The 17,796-nt window shown below is 39.7% G+C and overlaps 1 protein-coding gene across 1 annotated transcript in view; it reads right to left on the bottom strand.

The window, feature by feature from the left end:
* Positions 1-17,796, bottom strand: part of tmtc2b (transmembrane O-mannosyltransferase targeting cadherins 2b) — a 111,049-nt gene that overhangs the window by 29,263 nt on the left and 63,990 nt on the right. Inside the window, exons 3-6 of the mRNA XM_085165078.1 lie at positions 5,568-6,408; positions 3,111-3,225; positions 2,559-2,644; positions 577-761 (exon numbers count right to left, since the gene is read on the bottom strand). Of these exons, the coding sequence (XP_085021204.1) occupies positions 577-761; positions 2,559-2,644; positions 3,111-3,225; positions 5,568-6,408 (1,227 nt within the window). The remainder of the gene's footprint in view (positions 1-576; positions 762-2,558; positions 2,645-3,110; positions 3,226-5,567; positions 6,409-17,796) is intronic.

Genomic DNA, 17,796 nt, shown 5'->3' with positions numbered 1-17,796 from the left:
GTAGGACCGCTTCATTCCTGATTGAATCAGCAGCATCGGTGCGTATTTTCAATATAAATGCACAGCAAGTGGAAAACCAGTTACTTTAGCCAGCACTGGAGGTCTTTTGGGGCATGAAAGAGAAGATTTGTTAGAAACAGCCTGAGGAGTATCTGCACATACGCTTTTGTCCCCTATGACTGAGACCATTTTGTAACATGTCCATATAAAAGTAAGCTTTTTTTGTTGTTTCCCCAAAAGGCTGCTTGGGTAACTGCCTACATTTCATCTCAGTTCACTGTGGTATGAAATTTTCCAACATTCACGTATGCAGAGGAGTTCTGTTTCAACTCTCATGGTAGCAATGGATCTGTTTGTTAGACAAATATAAAAAACAAATATGAGACCAAAAAAAAAAGATTTATATTACTGCAAATGCAATCAGGACATTTCCTTTTCCTGTTTTGGGGGGAATTCACAAAAATAAAAAACAGTATTCTTGCCTCCACTTGGTGTATTTTATTGTATCCTTAACCTTTATTATGACATGCTATAAAGTTATTATTGCCTTAAATATGTTCTGCAATCTGTCATTACCTCCTGGTGTCCCTGTTCATGGAGCAGCTTGCCCAGGTTGTACAGGCAACTTGTGACTGAGCTCTTGTGGGCGTGAGGGTCCTTCAAATTCTCATCTGGGATATCAGCACAGGTCAGGAAAGTGCGTTTGGCCTCATCTAGGCGACCCTGATTCATCAGGATTATGCCTGTGTTCAAGTAGGCTGCTGTTGGGACACAAACAGAAAGCTTAGACTGTTCCCGTCGCTTCACTCGATCGATAAAAGCTCAGCGATAATTGTGCTTACAATGATAAACTGGCATCAGACGCTCCAGTCACAGTGATATCAAGTGATAAAGCACATAATATTGTAGCGTGGCTCATTTATCTGGGTCCTTGTTTTTGCCTCTGTTGATTTGAAGCAACGGCTAAAAAAATCATTTTCATATGAATTTCATTAAACCACCGTTGATGCTTTTCCAGCTTTACTGTATGTTTGATATTTGCACACGTCCCGCGGGATACTTTGGATGTACGTTAAACTTTCTCTTGAACGGTCAAAGACAGCATCTAATGATCAATATGCAGCTGAAGGGTAATTAGTCTCTGTAGACCTTCCTCTCTAAACAACTCCCCATCAAGTCTGGCTGCTGGAATAAATTAACTTGAAACAGAAGATCAATCAGGACATATCAAATCAAAAACAAATAGCTAGAAAAAAACCTCCTTTTTGTTGTTTTCCCTCTGACGTCCTTGAAAATCGTTATCCTGATGCTTATGTTTTACTCTTCACTCTTCCACCTTACAACAATTTTACCCATTCTGCTTATTGTTGTGCATTTGATGGTAAATATCTGAACCCTTTTCCCAACGACAGGCTGTGCAGACGATGGACGGCAGATAAGAAAAACACAAAAACAAAGGAAAACTTTTCCAATTTCGTCAGCCTTCTAACAACTGATTCTCTCTCTCAAAAAAGTGACACAAATCAAATAACAACATAAATACATAAATAATAATAAATTAAAATAATATAAAATAATAATAATAAATTATTAAAATTATTATTTAATTATTATATTATTATTATTAAATAATAAATAAATAATAAATTATTACATTAATTATTATATTATTATTATTAAATATTAAATAATAAATAAATAATAAATTATTAAATTATTATATTATTATTATTAATTATTAAATAATAAATAAATAATAAGAAATAATATAAAAAATAATAAATAAAACAAATCAATAGTGCCTCATCAAAGAAGGGATAAACGTGCATGCCGAGTATAAACGTGTCAGTCTGGCCCAGTTAGCTCCCAATTAGCCAGTGAGTAACAGTGTAACCTTGAAAAAACACACATTAGCTGTCACACTCTCATCCGCCTTCAAAACGTGTGCTGCTCAGAGTAATTAATTAACCTCGTTATCAGCGTTAACAGATTGGATAATTGCACGCTGAATGGAAATTTTCTAGTCTGACTGTGATCTTGATTAGGTGTATAATTAATCTGGGGAATAAAGGAAGAAACTTTCAGGATTGTCTGTTTATCTGTCATTGATTGATGCGCAGAACGACGGGGAGCTAATTTATTGCATGATCAGGTAAGAATGTGATTTACACTAATCAGGGAGCAAAAAAATAAAAGAGGTGAAAATATGACAAAAGAAAAGGATAAAACTGCGAGGAGACAAAGCAGAGGAGGACGGGACAATGGAGAGAAAAATAAGTAAATGAAGTGTACAAAGCACGAATAAAATAAACAGAAGCACCATGGCTTCGATCATAATAAATCCCTTATTTTTATGCTTTATCTGTGGACATATCGCGCTTTGAAACCAGTCGCACAGCTGCACCGAAGGTTTCATTCAGCTGTACACACACTGGCCTTTGCCACCTCTTCCCTTCCCTTCACATAACCACAGCCGGTGTTCGCTGTTGCCTGGACACAGCGCAACCACGACCACAAGTGCTGGAGATTGTCAATAAAAAAAGGAGAGCTGTACTTACAAGCCAGAGTTGGCCGGCTCCCAATGGCCAGCTTATAGTAGTGAAGTGCCTCTGAGAACTTGTTGCTCTCCTGTAGCAGCAAACCACTGGAGCAGACAAAAGAAAAGACAGTTCTGACCATTTAGAGCTTTAAAAACTCCAAAGAGGAGATGGTTTCAGTTAAACGCCTCTGTTATGATTAAACGCCAACATCAGCCAGCTGATAAATGTGAAGGGAACAGTTTCGCAAACCACAGACATTTGATCACACTGAGTATTGGCCGGTGTTTTGTGTTTTCCCCTCAGACTAAACCAGCGTCATTAATAACGCTGTCAGGCGGACAGCGCCCCGGGGAATTGAAAACAAGATGGCACTTCCTCTCAGAGGAGCTCTGATCAATGTACACATGAGAAAGGAGAGTTTTTCCAATCATTCATTCACGTTCTTAAGATTGAGATGGTTAGAAATGCACAGAAGCATCAACAGATTAAAAACAAACAAACAAATAAATTTGGCGCCAATGTTTGCAGAAAATATTGAATGCAACAATAAGTGTGATTAAAAACACTCACAGGTTATAGAGCATGTCGGCCATGTTGCTGCGGTAATACAGGGCATTTCTGTACGCCTGCTCCGCCCCCTCCATCTTTCCCTGGCTCTTCAAGACATTTCCAAGGTTGCCCCATGCTGACGGGTCACACGGGGTCACAAAAGGAAAGGTTAATCAAAAGAAAAAGAAAAAAGTCGGTGAATTATAGCAGCAGGAGGAACATTTCTATGGCGAGTAATCATTTTCTTTTGTTATTCGCAGCCTCATGCTGCCGTGGCTTCAGTGCCTTTTAACCTCTGAGGAGGACGTTGTTCTGCTGCAGCTGGCATACCGAGACAGTGCTGCTGAAGAGAGATGGCACACCGGGGGAGCTTTGTGTAGAAACCACCAGTTTTTCCAGTGTGTGTGAAAAGAAGACCACCACAGCGCCATTGAATAGCTAACGGCATTAAATAGCAAAGAGCAGCAACTCACAGGAGACGTAAGGCTGCCAAGATGTTTTGTACATATTGTGCAGATACTCTGCAGGAAATACATCCAGAAAACATGAACTAAGTAATAAATACGAAGAGAAAAAGGTACAGTAATGGGATTTTATGCTTAATGGCAGCGTGCAACATTAGCATCTCTTCAATTAGCTTTTTATTAAGTGTACAGTATTAAAAATAAAAGACTATTATGACTTGAGAGATGCGCCTAATGAGGTAAGAGTAGTACTTTTTAACCTTGAGGTATTGTTCCATCTCTCCTCTCTAATACTCATTCAATTTAATTATATTATTTTTAATTTTAAGATATTTTATATGTAATTTAAACTGTTTCCTCTCTGTTTTATATTTGTAGCACTTTGGTCAACATTGTTGGATGTAAAGTGCGTTATAAATAAAGATGCTATGCTCTGCTAATAGGATGATAAAATCCATTAACGAGTGGTTACACTGCTGTAATGTGCAGCGTTTAAAACACATGAGTGTTCAGGATAAAAGGAAGAAAATAAAAGCTTTCTTCATTCACCACTTCTGAATGCTCAGTGAAAAAAGTCTCACAAACATTCAGTGTATTCACAATTTCACACTTTGAACAAACCAGTGTGTGTGTGTGTGTTTGTGTATGAAACTGGGCTCTTTCCTCATCTCATATTAACTTTATTGAATGTGAGTCGTGGACATTTCTGCTCCTTGGTTCGGCTGATGGCCTGCCAAAACAAACAGCTGTCATGCCTCAGCGCCGCTGCAGAATCTGAAAGGGAAATTAGCTAACACAACATGCCCTTCTGCTGCTTCGTGGGGCCCTGTCCTGCTTCTCCGCTCAGCAGCTCCAAGAGCTTCGGTTTGGATAGGAATCAGCGTTTGATGACCTTTAATACGAAGCTTTAGAAGATTTGATCTTTTACTAAAGGTGCCAGTCACAGATGGTGCCTTTCCAATTAAACAGATTGCATGCCGAGTATAAGAAAAGTGTCAGATCAAAAAGTACAGCTCTGTTTTATTCCTTAGAATAATACTCGACTCTAGGGCTGCACGATTTTGCATAAAATGAGAATCACGATTTTTTGGCTTAGAATTGAGATCACGATTCTCTCACGATTTTCGTTTCCAGTATAAATATTTATTGCGCTTATTAACTGCACATCAACTTTGTAACAGTTGAGACTGAACATAAAAACAATAAATAAACAGAAAAACAACAAATGTCTCACATTTTGTCGTTGCCGCAAAATGTTGTACTGCTTGAAATTGCGTCTCCACCGTTGCTCGACACTGCGTGTATAGAGCAGGTAGTGCAACAATAGAAAAATAGTTGCGTTTGTCTAGGGTGTTGATCATTTTCCTAAATCCCTGGTTTTGCACAGTGTTGATGGAGCCATATCTTTGGTCAGGTGATAAGTAACAGCCTCCGTAATTTCTTTGTGCCTGCGGGAGTTCGACGGGTATAGGGAAGCGCTGTATAAGGTTCCCGTTATTGATGTTTGGGTGGTTGACCGGGACGGATTTTCTCCTGTCACTTTCTCGTCATCCCTGACGTGCTCTCCGTTGTTTTTTCCCGCCAATTTTAGCAGCCAGCTTCTGTATCACGTGGTATAAGGCTCCGCCCTCGTCATTTGTTGAGCAGGAAGAGTGAGCGCTTGTTTTCATGCAGATTACGTCCCGGATCAAAATGCCGTACAATCGTCGTCATCTTCTTCTTTTTTTAAATCGTTGTCATTTGGAAATGAGATCGCACATAAGTATGAATCGAGATCGCGATTTTCTAACAATTAATCGTGCAGCCCTACTAGACCTGTAAGAATATTGAGAATTAAAATGTGTTATTTGAGTTATTCAGGATGATAGCAAACTAATGGACGGTGCACATAATCAAAATCAAACCTCGCCTAAATATTTGCTTTGAATTATTCAGACAAATAAATATAATGGTTGCATATAAAGTGTGTATGATTTTACATGTTTACACATATACGAATAAAAGCACATCTTACCTTTAGCAGGATTGACATAAATCCCTGACTTGTAGAGCATTTCTTCATTTTGCCAGTCCTGGTTCCTCAAAACTGTTTTGACACCAAAAAATAGAACCAGGGCTGCGCTGGAGTACACCAACATTGTTCTGGATGATCGGCGCCGTAGTCGGATGTAGAGGGACCTGATCCCCACTGCAACCAGCAGGCAAAAGCCCATACTCGGGATGTACAGTACTCGCTCGGCTATCACAAATCCCACATAGAAAAACAAGTTTGTGGCAGGTAGAAAAGGGATAGCCAAGAGGCCCAGTGAGAACACCACAACATTTTCAGTGGTAGGTAGCGGAGTCCTGCTCTCATAGTGCTTTTTGGTGCCGTTTTGCGTATTATTTATGTGAGAATCCGTATTGGAATTGTTCACATGCTCATAATTATTATAACTGTGCCCATTACTGCTCCCATTTCTGCCATTGGTGTAATGATGCACTTTGCCATTAGTGTCCTTTCCCCTCGGTGCACGATGTGTCCACAAGCCGAACCAAGCCAGCAACAACAGACCAGAATAGAAGACAACTGTATGAAAGTTCCTCCAGTCAGCAAGGCTCCTGATCAGAGGCACGGCATCCATCGACCAATCGAAACTTAGTGTGTCTGGGCAGAGGAGGAGCCAGAAGTTAACAGCAGGAAGGTAGAAGAAGGTCAGGGTCCTGGTGATGAGCGAGGGCGAGTCAGCCGCTGGGTTGTCAGAGTTGGAGAAGTTTGGAGGTTTGTTGCCCATCCAGTAGAAGCGACAGGCCAATAGGAAGAATCCCCACGCTGCCAGCAGGAACACGTTCAGCAGCAGGTGGGCGTTCTTTCTCTGAAAGACAAAGAAAAGCAGAGATTATACCTTCAATCTGCAGGAAAGGAAAGTAGGAAATGTTACAAACATTAAAGGCTCACACTGCAACTGTTTTCTCAGCGACTCTCAGACCTTTACTTTCACTTTGACCCAGACCAACGAGTGGAAGAACAGAATCGCTACTTTGTGGCCTCGACTACAGACGCAGCGAGTCATCGGAAAGCGAACGATTCAATAACCATTCCTGAAGCGTTGACTCAACGGAGCAGCTTTGAAATGTGTTTCATCAAAATCTTCAGTCGTGCCCAGTGTGTGCTTCCACAGAAAGCTGTGAAATAAAAGCAATTACGCTTTGTGACACCTTTTTCCCTTCTTTGAACTTCATGCCTTCCAAGAGGAGGAACACCACATAAAGTTTTATTAAAGCCAGAACATTAACACTGTGTCAGTTTTCGGAATTTTTCAAAATAAAGGCGACCTTGCATCCTAATGTTCTTATTATGGCCTCTGCAGACATAACAAAATAAACGCAACTACATAAACTCCATTCATCGTGTTATAGGCTTAATATTAAACACTTTCCCAAATGTTGTGTGGAAATGCCGATGCAATATTTATAGCGTGTTTGGTTGTTTAATCATTTGCTGGCACAGCGTTGAAGAATTACTGGCGCTGTTTCTCCACGAGCCTGTTCCAAAGTTACCGACCTTTTTTAATGTGCTAATGTTGGAAAGTCTAACTTGTTTGTGTCCTACAGTAGAAACCTGCACACGGCCTGGAAATAAAACGAATGAAAAACTGAAAATATTATTTTACACCCCAAACGCAAATAATATAGATCATCAAATCTGATCTATTGGCTGATAGCTGACCCAAAGAGTCTCAGCCACCTGCATATAAATCACCAGGGCATCATTGATGCTGTAATCCAATTATTTAAGCTGAAACCCAAGGCAATCCTGAACCCACAGTGAATGTGATCTTTCTCCATCTCCACATGCCAAAGGGGATGATGATGTCTCATCTGTGATCATAGACATCATGCCACCGCTGCTTAGGGGTTGTACTATTGATTTTCTCGCCTGTCCGTTGTCATTTCAGATCGTATCTGTGAAGAAAGGCTTCAGTAACCTCTGGGGACAGCTGTTGTCTGCTAATGATCACTGCAAATACAAAGAGCTGTCGCTGCCACACAAAGGCAGCAGGAAATCAGGCTTAAAACACAGCAGGCGACACCGTGGAAATGATCTACAGACGAAAAATATCACATTCAGCGCGTCGAGATGGAGAGGGTGAATATAAAAGACTCGTACATAAAAAGCAAACCAACAGAAGTACTTTGTAACAACTCCCACTGGTGTGATACAGCGAAGAGTTAAATAAATCAACTCCCAAATGGCTTCTTTCACCTTATGCAACAACAACAACAACACAGACTCGCAGCTAAATATTGGATATATTATTCAAAACAGTTTGGGGAAATATCACAAGAATGAAAAACAAAAGATCTCGCATAAGGTCAGCTCTGTCAAACCCTTCACCGGAGGCCTGACATCAACCCCCAGCGATTCAGTATTTTGTGGGGATGTGCCAGGATATGCCACTGTTGGATAAGTCGTTTAGGCGCTTGGCAACAAAAGGTCAGATCCAGATCACAGTTTCTCATTAATCTGAGCAACTGTTGAAAGCGTTCTGGTCAGCTCCCTGTGGAAATCCAGGAGAGACGGTAGGATGAAGAGAAATTTTCATTAGATGCTGTTAAATGACATCAAATTAGGGAAATGAAACAATAAGTCGCTGTGCAGGAGCCTAATAGATGAACCACTCAAGTGAAACAAAAATCAATCTAGTTTAGATGTTGAAAGGCTACAAATTCATAAAAAACAATGACAATTATTTTGACCTTACCACCTGTCTGTGGTAAGGTCAAAATAAAGGTTAGAAGGTCTAGTAAAGAAAAAAAGAAACTATCTATAATCTGCTCGTTGCTGGACGAAGCACAGAATTGGTCAAAATAAAACATAGAACAATAAAATGAGACAGATCCTCAAATATGCAAATATGAAGCTACAGCTAGCAGCTGATTGGCCTAAATTAAACCTAAAAAATAAAACTTTTTAAATTTTATTTTAAACAAAATCAAACAAGTGAGAAGTAGGGCTGCCACAAACGATTATTTTGATAGTCGACTAATCAGATCATCATCCATTGGACGTAAAACGTACAGCTTATTGCACCAGCAGCATCTGCTCTTATATAACTATCATTAGCTTACAGCTTTAAGTGTTTAAGGTATGTGCTAACTAAAAATAAAGACAAGATGATAGTTTATTAAATTTTAATGAAATTTGCAGATTGTTTCGGTGAAGTTTAATAAACTCCTTGCTATCTAAAATATAACAGGACACCGGAGTAAATTCTTGAGCATCTCACACTTCTGATAATCAGCTGTCTGCTTGAGTTTATTCAGCTGTGTAAAAACTATAACTTTAATCTCAGCCAAACCGATTTACTCAGGAACAAATAAAATACTACAAAAAGCCAAACAATAACATTTTTAAGTTATCTAAGTGACTTATATATCATGTTTAACCTGAGTAGTGAAAGACGGCGGTGGGTTTGAAAACGATTAGCGGGAGTCCGGTGTTCTCACGGCTCTAGTTAGCCTAGCCCCCGGCTAGCTATCGAGCTAGTGGCTAACAGACGTCTCCGAAAACGTCGGAGCGCTTTTGAAAATATGTGGTGTCTTGATAAACTGAGCAGATATTTGAGGTTTACACAGCTACATTCTCGCCTGAAAATATGTTCAACGTTTATTTTGTGACCCAGAAAGAATAATAAGAGTAATATTAAAACTAACTAGCTGCCGCCATTGTTGGAAACTGAGCTGGGCTGCGCTATGAATTCTGGGACACAGCTTCTTCTTCTTCTTCTTCGGGGTTTAACGGCAGCTGGCATCCTTGTACATGCAGTGCTGCGATCTTCTGTTTCAGTCCGTTATTACACTCTTAAATCCTGCTACTTATTCCTGCGTCTTTTGTGATCTTACAAAGCTTCAAACGACGCGTCGACTATTAAATCAGTCGTCGACGATTTTGATAGATGATGTAATCGTGACTAGTCGACTAATCGTGGCAGCCCTAGTGAGAAGTGTTAACTGGGGAGCTTTAGAGTCAGCATGAGATGTATCACCTTTGCACAGAACCAAAGGCTTTTACTTTGTCAGTCATTGTGCCATTACTTCATATTTGCTGCAAAGACATGATACATGGTATCATTACCTCTGCAAGAAGTCCCAAAAATGAACATGACGATACCAGTCAGAATAACCTGTCTGTCTCATGATAAGTTCTTAGCGAGCTGCACACTGCACATGTGAATGAATTACATGCTTTTTGGCTTTGGGTAGCACTGAAAATCAGATGCACTTATACATATAGCAGTTCTTTAAAACGCCCAGATTTAAAAGCTGTCATCTGAACTTCGTTTGAACTCTTCTTTTCCCCGGCACTTTTAATCATCTCTAAAATCACAGAAGCTGTGTCCAGTTTTGAATCTAAGCAGGTGAGCAGGAACCCTGCAAAGAAATGAAGTGGACTGAAATGGTCTTTGAGGCCCGGCGGCTGTACTTTGAGCAGACTTTAACAGAGAGGCTTGCTGAGCAGTGTTAATACATCTCAATGACTGCTTCAGGGAGATCCAGCTGGGATTTATGAGGATCTTTGACAGACTCTGGTTTAAGCAAGCCTTAACAAGACGCTACCAAGCTGAAGGAGAAACAGGAAGAAAAGCGCCGTCTATTTTTGACAGATCGTTCAAATCTGAGTCCTCGGTCAAGGCGCCCGGTTCATACAGCAATCGAATGTCCTCTGAGGTTGTTTCAGTGCTGTTAATGAATTAAGCCGTAAAAAAAAAAATCATAAAAAAACAGTAATATTCCGGCAGCTGGGGCGCCAAAATAATACCATGAATAAGAATACTTAAATGTACAGAAATACACAGTTAACAGTTGGTTTAAATAACAATGGATTGCATTCATATAGCGCTTTATGAGACCCTCAAAGCGCTTTACAGTTCCACTTTATAATTCCCCTCTGGCCATCACCAGTAGGTGAAGTGTCTTGCCCAAGGACTCAAGGACCGAGAGTGTCCGAGCCGGGGCTCGAACTGGCAACCTTCTGATTACAAGGCGAACTGCCAACTCTTGAGCCATAACAATAATAACAATAATTATTTGATGTAAAGAATCATTTTATATATTTTTCCATAGAATTACATTTGACAGTTCAATCTTTCAAATAACGGACAAATATTTGTGAAATTATGATGCATTTGTGAATGTATTTTATCTAAATATTAGCGGTGCAACGATACACAAAATTCACGGTTCGATACTTTGGTGTCACGGTTCGATATTTTTTCGATACAAAAAAATGTTCATGCCCTTTTAATTTGTCATTTATTAAAATTATAAATATATATTTTAACTCAAAAGTACAGTTTTTAAATTTAATGTTGCTGAAACAACAAAGTAATAAAAATAAATAAATCTATCTGATCGAGGAATCACTCATCTTTGGAAAAGAGAGTTTATTACAGAGAAATGGCTCTTTCCAAAATAAAAGCTATACTATAGCTTCTTCTGGGCTATATTCTCAGCAGCATATTAAACATATCAGGTCCCCATAAGGAGAATCATGTGCTAACGGCTGTCTAAATGACTCGGGTAAAGTTTGTAGCATGCGTGCTTGTTGTTTTTGTCTGCTTCCACTTGTCTTTGCACGAGGATGATGTCGGAGTAAATGTGCAGTCATATTCGTTGTGTTCCCACTAGTGCTGTCAGCGTTAATCTGAAATGACGTTAACGCCACAACACGGCAAATCTCCGTTAACGAGCTACCGCGGATGCGTGGGGCTGGACAGCTAACTGTGCTAAAGCACAAGTTCCCACCAATGTAATTGAGCATTGCTAGCACATCCAACATACTGTTTTACTTTTGTCCATGACGCGCTTACCTTCAGGGTCATACGTCACATGAAGACCAAAATAGTTCCAAACGCCAGATCTGAATGAGGGTGGGGGAGGTTCAATTTGCCATGTTGCAACAAGCTTAGCTTCTGTCTTGCTAGCTTGCGCTGTGCTCAGTGGATCTGCGCTCGACAGTGCAGCCTAGGCGGAGTAGTCGAACGCAGATCCACTGAGCGCTCAACACAGACAGCATCGTCAGAAGAAAAGTTGATGAAATAAATTTTAAAAATTGTATTGTTCGATACATATGCGTATTGAAAGGTTCAATATCAATACGAGTATCGTTGCACCCCTACTAAATATGCATATGTACAGACAGATACATTTACAAAACAAGAAAATTATGTTTTATTACATTTAGAGTGATTTTACGTTAATTTACATTTGAAATGTAGAATCACCGTCTATTTATGTGAATTTAATGATATTCTAGAAGAACAGTAGAAAACTGTAAAATACTTTTATATCACGATTTTTTTTTTTACAGTGTACTTTTCTGCAAATAATTTTTGTTCTTGGCGTGATGCAATGAAGTGGCAACTATGTTTCAGTTCAGTCCATATTCACCTGTGACAGCCCTAAATTCTAATCATTCGTACCTGGAAATGTGACAAACAGATATGCCTCAACTCTTCCCAGAGAGCAGCTAACACTCCGACACCTCCTCCTTAACCACGTCCATATGCCAGTGCTGTAGACTGAGGCGGTGTTTCATTCAAATTCTTGTGCTGCACTGAGGTTCAACTTTTTCTGTGCATATCGAAGTCTTCGGGCAGCACCCAAAACATAAAACAGCCCTTTGATTTTGCTTCAGTACACATTTGTAACTCCATTACTCCTCCTGGCATACTTTACCAAATGCACTGACCTTTAAAAAATATATAAGTGGCAAAAGAAAAAAATGTGAAAATGCTCCGAATATATTCTGGGACATGAACCCCGTCGCTATAATCTCTGGAATAAACAAACATGTGCATCTTCTATATTATGCCTCCAGTTAAAAACATCTACTGTTCAAAGGCATAAGTTCAATTACTACCAGGCAACGGCTCCCAGGGCGCTACGGCTCTATTATGCAGGAAAACCAAGGCGTTCCCGCTTTGTGTCTTTTGTCAATAATCCAGTTTAGTCTGAAATAGGTGGTTGAACACAACCCTGTAGGAGGCATGGGGCAGTGTTTTTTTCTTCTCTTTTGTGTTTTAGCAGCAATCAGCTGAGAACTGAAACAATTTAGGCTTTATAAGGCATGCGTGTGAATAAAATATCCTTGGAGATAAAATGCAAAACAGGCCAATTACAGAATCCCTGTTTGTGCCTGCCTTTTTCCACGTCTCCACTTTGATTAAGTTCATTTGACTGAGAAGAAAACTCAATCAGGTTTTTTCTTTTAAACATCCATTTGGTTTTGTGAATGAAGGTTTGTGGCGAAAAAGTGGAAAGACCTCAGGGAGAAATTTAATTAATTTGCTTGGAGAAAAACGCTCTTTTCTCAAGCCTTTTTTTGCATTTGGTAAATGGGCATTATTCTATCGCGCAAGAGAATAAAAAAAAAAATCAATCACACAACACATATAGGTAGCCCATCAAAATGCAGCGCTGTGACTGGCTTTCACTTCAGCGAGCACCTAAGTGAAAATCCAGTGAAAGAAGTGGCATGTCTGACCTATCCCCACCTCTTCATCATTACTGAGATCAATTGTCTGCAGAAGGCCTTTCATCAAGATCCTGCCTCACATTGATGGACTTATAATGAAAGAAAAAATGAGCTCAGGGTACCAATCAGTGAGTATTACATCTGTCACACGCATGTGCACACACACACTCCCAGAAAGCTCGAATTTAGTACGGGTCCCTAAAAAGTCTGCATAAACCTTTCTGCAGGCTTGATGGATGGATACATTCTGTGCTTGTGCCTTTGATCTTTAACTGCTGGATCAACTAATCAAGCTTGTGGTTGATGGACCACAAATTTACCATCTATCTCTCGGCTGCTGCAGCTGCTGTGCTCCCCCCTTGTAAGACAGACTTTGGGTGTAAAACATGATAGTTAGCAAGTAAGACAAGATACGAGCCTGTCCATTTCCTAACAGTGTGTTATGAATCATCAACAGATGGCTGATGATAAAGCTCAATTAGTGGCTCGCAATTTTCTCTCGCATGTGCACCAACTGTTTTATTTTATTATTTATTTAACCCTTTTATTTTATTCTATAGTAAAGAAATATAATAAATGTTTGTTTTTTTTACAGATTGCAAAATATGCTCTTTGGCTTTTACGTTTAAAGTTACATCCGTGGCTCATTTTCAAACTCCTCCACAACTACAAATTTTGGTGACTGTTAAATTACTTACGGGCAATGTACATTGAAATGTATTGTAAGATATAACAAGTTAGTTGGATCAAGCTGCGGACTTGATCTGAGAAAGACAAGTGCAACTGTGTAGCATGAACAATGATTTCAATGCAATTCTATTTATGCAGCGTGAAATCACAACAACAGTCGCCTAAAGGTGCTTTATATTGTAAGGTAGACCCTACAATGATCCATACAGAGAAAAACCCAACAATCATATGACCCCCTATGAACAAGCACTTTGGCGACAGTGGGAAGGAAAAACTCCCTTTTAACAGGAAGAAACCTCCGGCAGAACCAGGCTCAGGGAGGGGCGGGGCCATCTGCTGCGACGTCTATCCGGTCGTTAAGTGATGACGTGACGAATCCTACTTCATGCCTAAAGTAGTCTGCGTTTAATATGGCTTTTGTGTTGTTAACATGTTTAATGTTTTGTATTTTCTTCTATTTAATCTCAAACAGCTCCTAAAACAGTCAGTGATCACTGTTGACCTCCCTCGGCTTTTATTACCGCTAATCATTTATTTAAGCTCAGTTTTTAAACCCTTAGGATGTAACTACAGCCCAGCCCATGCAGCAGTATATGAATAACTAACCTCGTATTGTGGATGGATTATCTCAGTTGTTCTCCTGGCTGAAGTTTGGTCCTTTTACAGCATCCTGCCATGCAATTACATTTGTTCCTGACCACCGAAAACACTCACGTTAACTTTTATGGAGGGGAAAAAAACGTTAGCTTGTTTATATTATGCTAACATAGCTGTGTCGCTAGCGGTCACGTAGCACATCATTATATACCAGCTAGCCAAACTTCAGTAACCCTACAAACGTCATTGCTGTTTAGTTTTCTGTCTTCATTTATGTTGGAAGTGATAACAGAGCTGTACGTTTGAATTTGTTTCCAAAACCCCGCAGTCAGGACATGCTATATTGTATTTAGATAGAAGCTAGCGAGCTAACTTCCTGCTAACTTCTAACTCCGTTAAATGTCATAAATTCCGTTTTCATGGATGCCTGGATGTTAAACTCAATTGTTACACCTGGTAGAGCAGAACGCTGATCATTTTATTAAAGATGAAAGACTTTAGACAGTTTTTCAACTCTCAGTAATGCCATAGTGATCGTTTGATATATGGACCTGCAGCGGAGTTTAGGCCCAGACACGGCTAGTGACGTCAGACTTAACGACCGGATTAACACATAGTGAGTGAGAAAGGTGACTGAAGAAGAAATACTCCATACATCAATTTACCTGTAAAACAGAGACTCTGTCTTATGGCTGCCTGATAATCACTGTAATACTGGTCAGTACTAAGATGATGATTAGTATTATTCAAAACACATGGAGTACATTGCAGCGAGAGAGATATGTTTGTAATGAAGAAGGAGGTAAGACAAAGTAGGAAGGAGGCCTACAGGAGGGGAATCCCACCACACTACTGATCAAAGACATGTTAAATGTGAAAATCACATTTTCATTTGTAAGTTCTGTAGTATCACCTGCTGTGGAAAAACTTGGAATTTACACGATGAAAGCAAGCAAATGTGAACAAGAATATTTCCAACTAATACACGACAAAATATGCCAGTTCACGCTCTCTCGGTCAGCCTTTATTAACCATAATCACTGCAGCAACATGGGATCCATTTCTCTCAAAACCATTAAGTCAACATTCCAGCCTCGCTCACTCTGTTTCTAACTGAGCCGCTTTAAAGGCCCTTACTGTAAAAGGCTAAAACATGTCATGCTTTCATGCTGCAATCAGAGGTCAGACAGAGTCACTCTCTCCCATTTATTCTGTCATCAACTGCAATCAGACATCTATAGATTTGTAATGGCACCTTATTCTGTCCAATCAGAGGGAGCAGCTGAGAGGATGAAATCTACACATAAAGGCAGGAAGGTATTGTTTGTATGCACGAGGAGGATGACAAACTTGCTGAATGAAAAAACAAAATTTAATTTCATTCACTAACTTCTGCCATGTTGCATTTGTGAAGTTTGTGAAGTTTTCCCAGTTTATTTGTTGGGTCACATCTGAGAAACAAAGAATGAAAGGACTCTAAAATCACCTTCTATACTCTGTATACACACTGGAAAAGGCAAAATGGTCAAGCTGCCCAAACAATAAGAACATAATGACAATGGAAAACCAAAGTGGACTCAAAGCCTTAACGTTTCACAGACGACATTTATTGAGTGAAACCACAGAAATGGTTTGAAAAATAAACCGACTGTTCCCCATTTCTGGGCTTTTGTTTCCCATATTTATTTGTACTGCAAGGGCCAACCAGACTATGTGACCGCTACTGCAGATTCGCTGCGACAAGATGCTGATTCAAGCTTGAAAGGGGGGGAATTTTTTTGTTGCTGGAGGGAGACGTGTGTGTGCCCCGCGCTGCTTACAGTACACGTTTGAAACTTTAAAGATAAATGAAAAGAAAAGTAAAAATGTACAGTTTTTAAAAAATGTTGCCAGTTGTGTCCAGACTAGATTTATTCTGTACATGCTTGGATTCTCTCTCATTACTATGCATTTGGGAGATCAGAGCCATTGTATTGTTGGGTTTAGAGCGGCAGTCAGCTCCTACGGTGCATGAATGAATGAGTCAAAGCCAGAGCAGGGGTCCAAATCTGCGCAGATAGACTGTCAGAGGAATGTCACATGCTGGTTGTAGAAATTGCATCCTTTCTTCTGTCAACCACTTTCTGAACCACTCTGTCTGGTGTGTCATGTTACAGTTGCCCACAGACATAGTGACAGCATGCCATTTGTTACTGTGAATACTGGCCAGGAATAAACATGAGAGAAGCCGAGTACAGTAAATATTTATTACTACTATATTATTATTATTATTATTACTACAAATGCTTTGTCATAGTTTTCCAGTGTTTTTTAGACTTTTCTAATGTCATGTTTTTACAGTGAGTCTTAGGGGAAATTCAATATGTTAGATTTTTTTTTAATTTATTAAATGTAAATGTATTATTTAATTTAAACTATCCTCACTGCCGTGGAGACACTATGTGTGCTTTGCCCATTTTCCTCCTCAGGCACTGTTTCAGGTGTTGCAGTCAGACCTTCTCCTTCCTTTTAGCAGTGCAGGGTTCGTTCTGCTCTCAGCACTGTCTCTGTCTCCTCTCTACCCAAAGGTGAAACTGTTTGCTTATATTGAGAAATGTGTAGAAGCAAACAGATAGCACAGGCCTGTTGATTTAGAATAATTTAGATTCACTAACACACCACAGTAAATATGCTCATGTGCACATTTCTTGAACACAGCAGTAATTTTGTGTGTGCACTTATTTGTTTCATTGAGTACAAACATTTCTACACATTAGAAAAAGGAAAATCTTGGAGCGAGACTGCTGCTCTCGGTCGGCCACAGAAACACTTCAAAATGCTCTTTGAAAAAAGACAAAAAGCAACGAACAAACAAGCAGAAAAAAAGAAAATCGACTCATTTCAAACATGTCGGCACCAACAATAATCTACAGACATCAAAGAGTGCACAACAGACACACACCTCATTGGCCTGAGTACACAAAGACGGCTCCGAAAATCACCGTTCATGTTGCGTTCACTACGATAGTGAACTCTATCACAGTGAAAGACACGTTCAGTGAAGGGCAGATTAAGTATGACGCTCACAAGTAACGACTTTTTTAAAAAGCAGGAGAGCAGGACACCGTCTGAAGGGAAAGACTGGGGTTGTGATGAGCACAGTCACCAGACCTTAACTGAGTGATTCAGCTCATTGTTTCACACAATTCACAGAATGTATCATCTGGTAAAATCCATGGCGAATCATAAAAGTCACCAAAGAAGCATGCAATTACTTTAATTTGTAGTTTTCAGCAAAGACACTAAATCAAAAATGGCCGAGCAGAGATGGGGATCTAGAGAGTGAATTATTGATCAGCATTACAAAGAAAAGGATCAAACAGAAAAGGAAAGAAACTTCTTTCTGTAGGTCTTCAGTAAAATATCTCAGTACAGCTGTATGGTGAGATTACCAATG

The sequence above is a fragment of the Neolamprologus multifasciatus genome, chromosome 7, assembly GCF_963576455.1.
Source record: "Neolamprologus multifasciatus chromosome 7, fNeoMul1.2, whole genome shotgun sequence".
Taxonomy (NCBI): Eukaryota; Metazoa; Chordata; class Actinopteri; order Cichliformes; family Cichlidae; genus Neolamprologus; species Neolamprologus multifasciatus.
The sequence above is the reverse complement of the archived record's forward strand: the minus strand, read 5'-3'. Positions and strand labels throughout refer to the sequence as shown.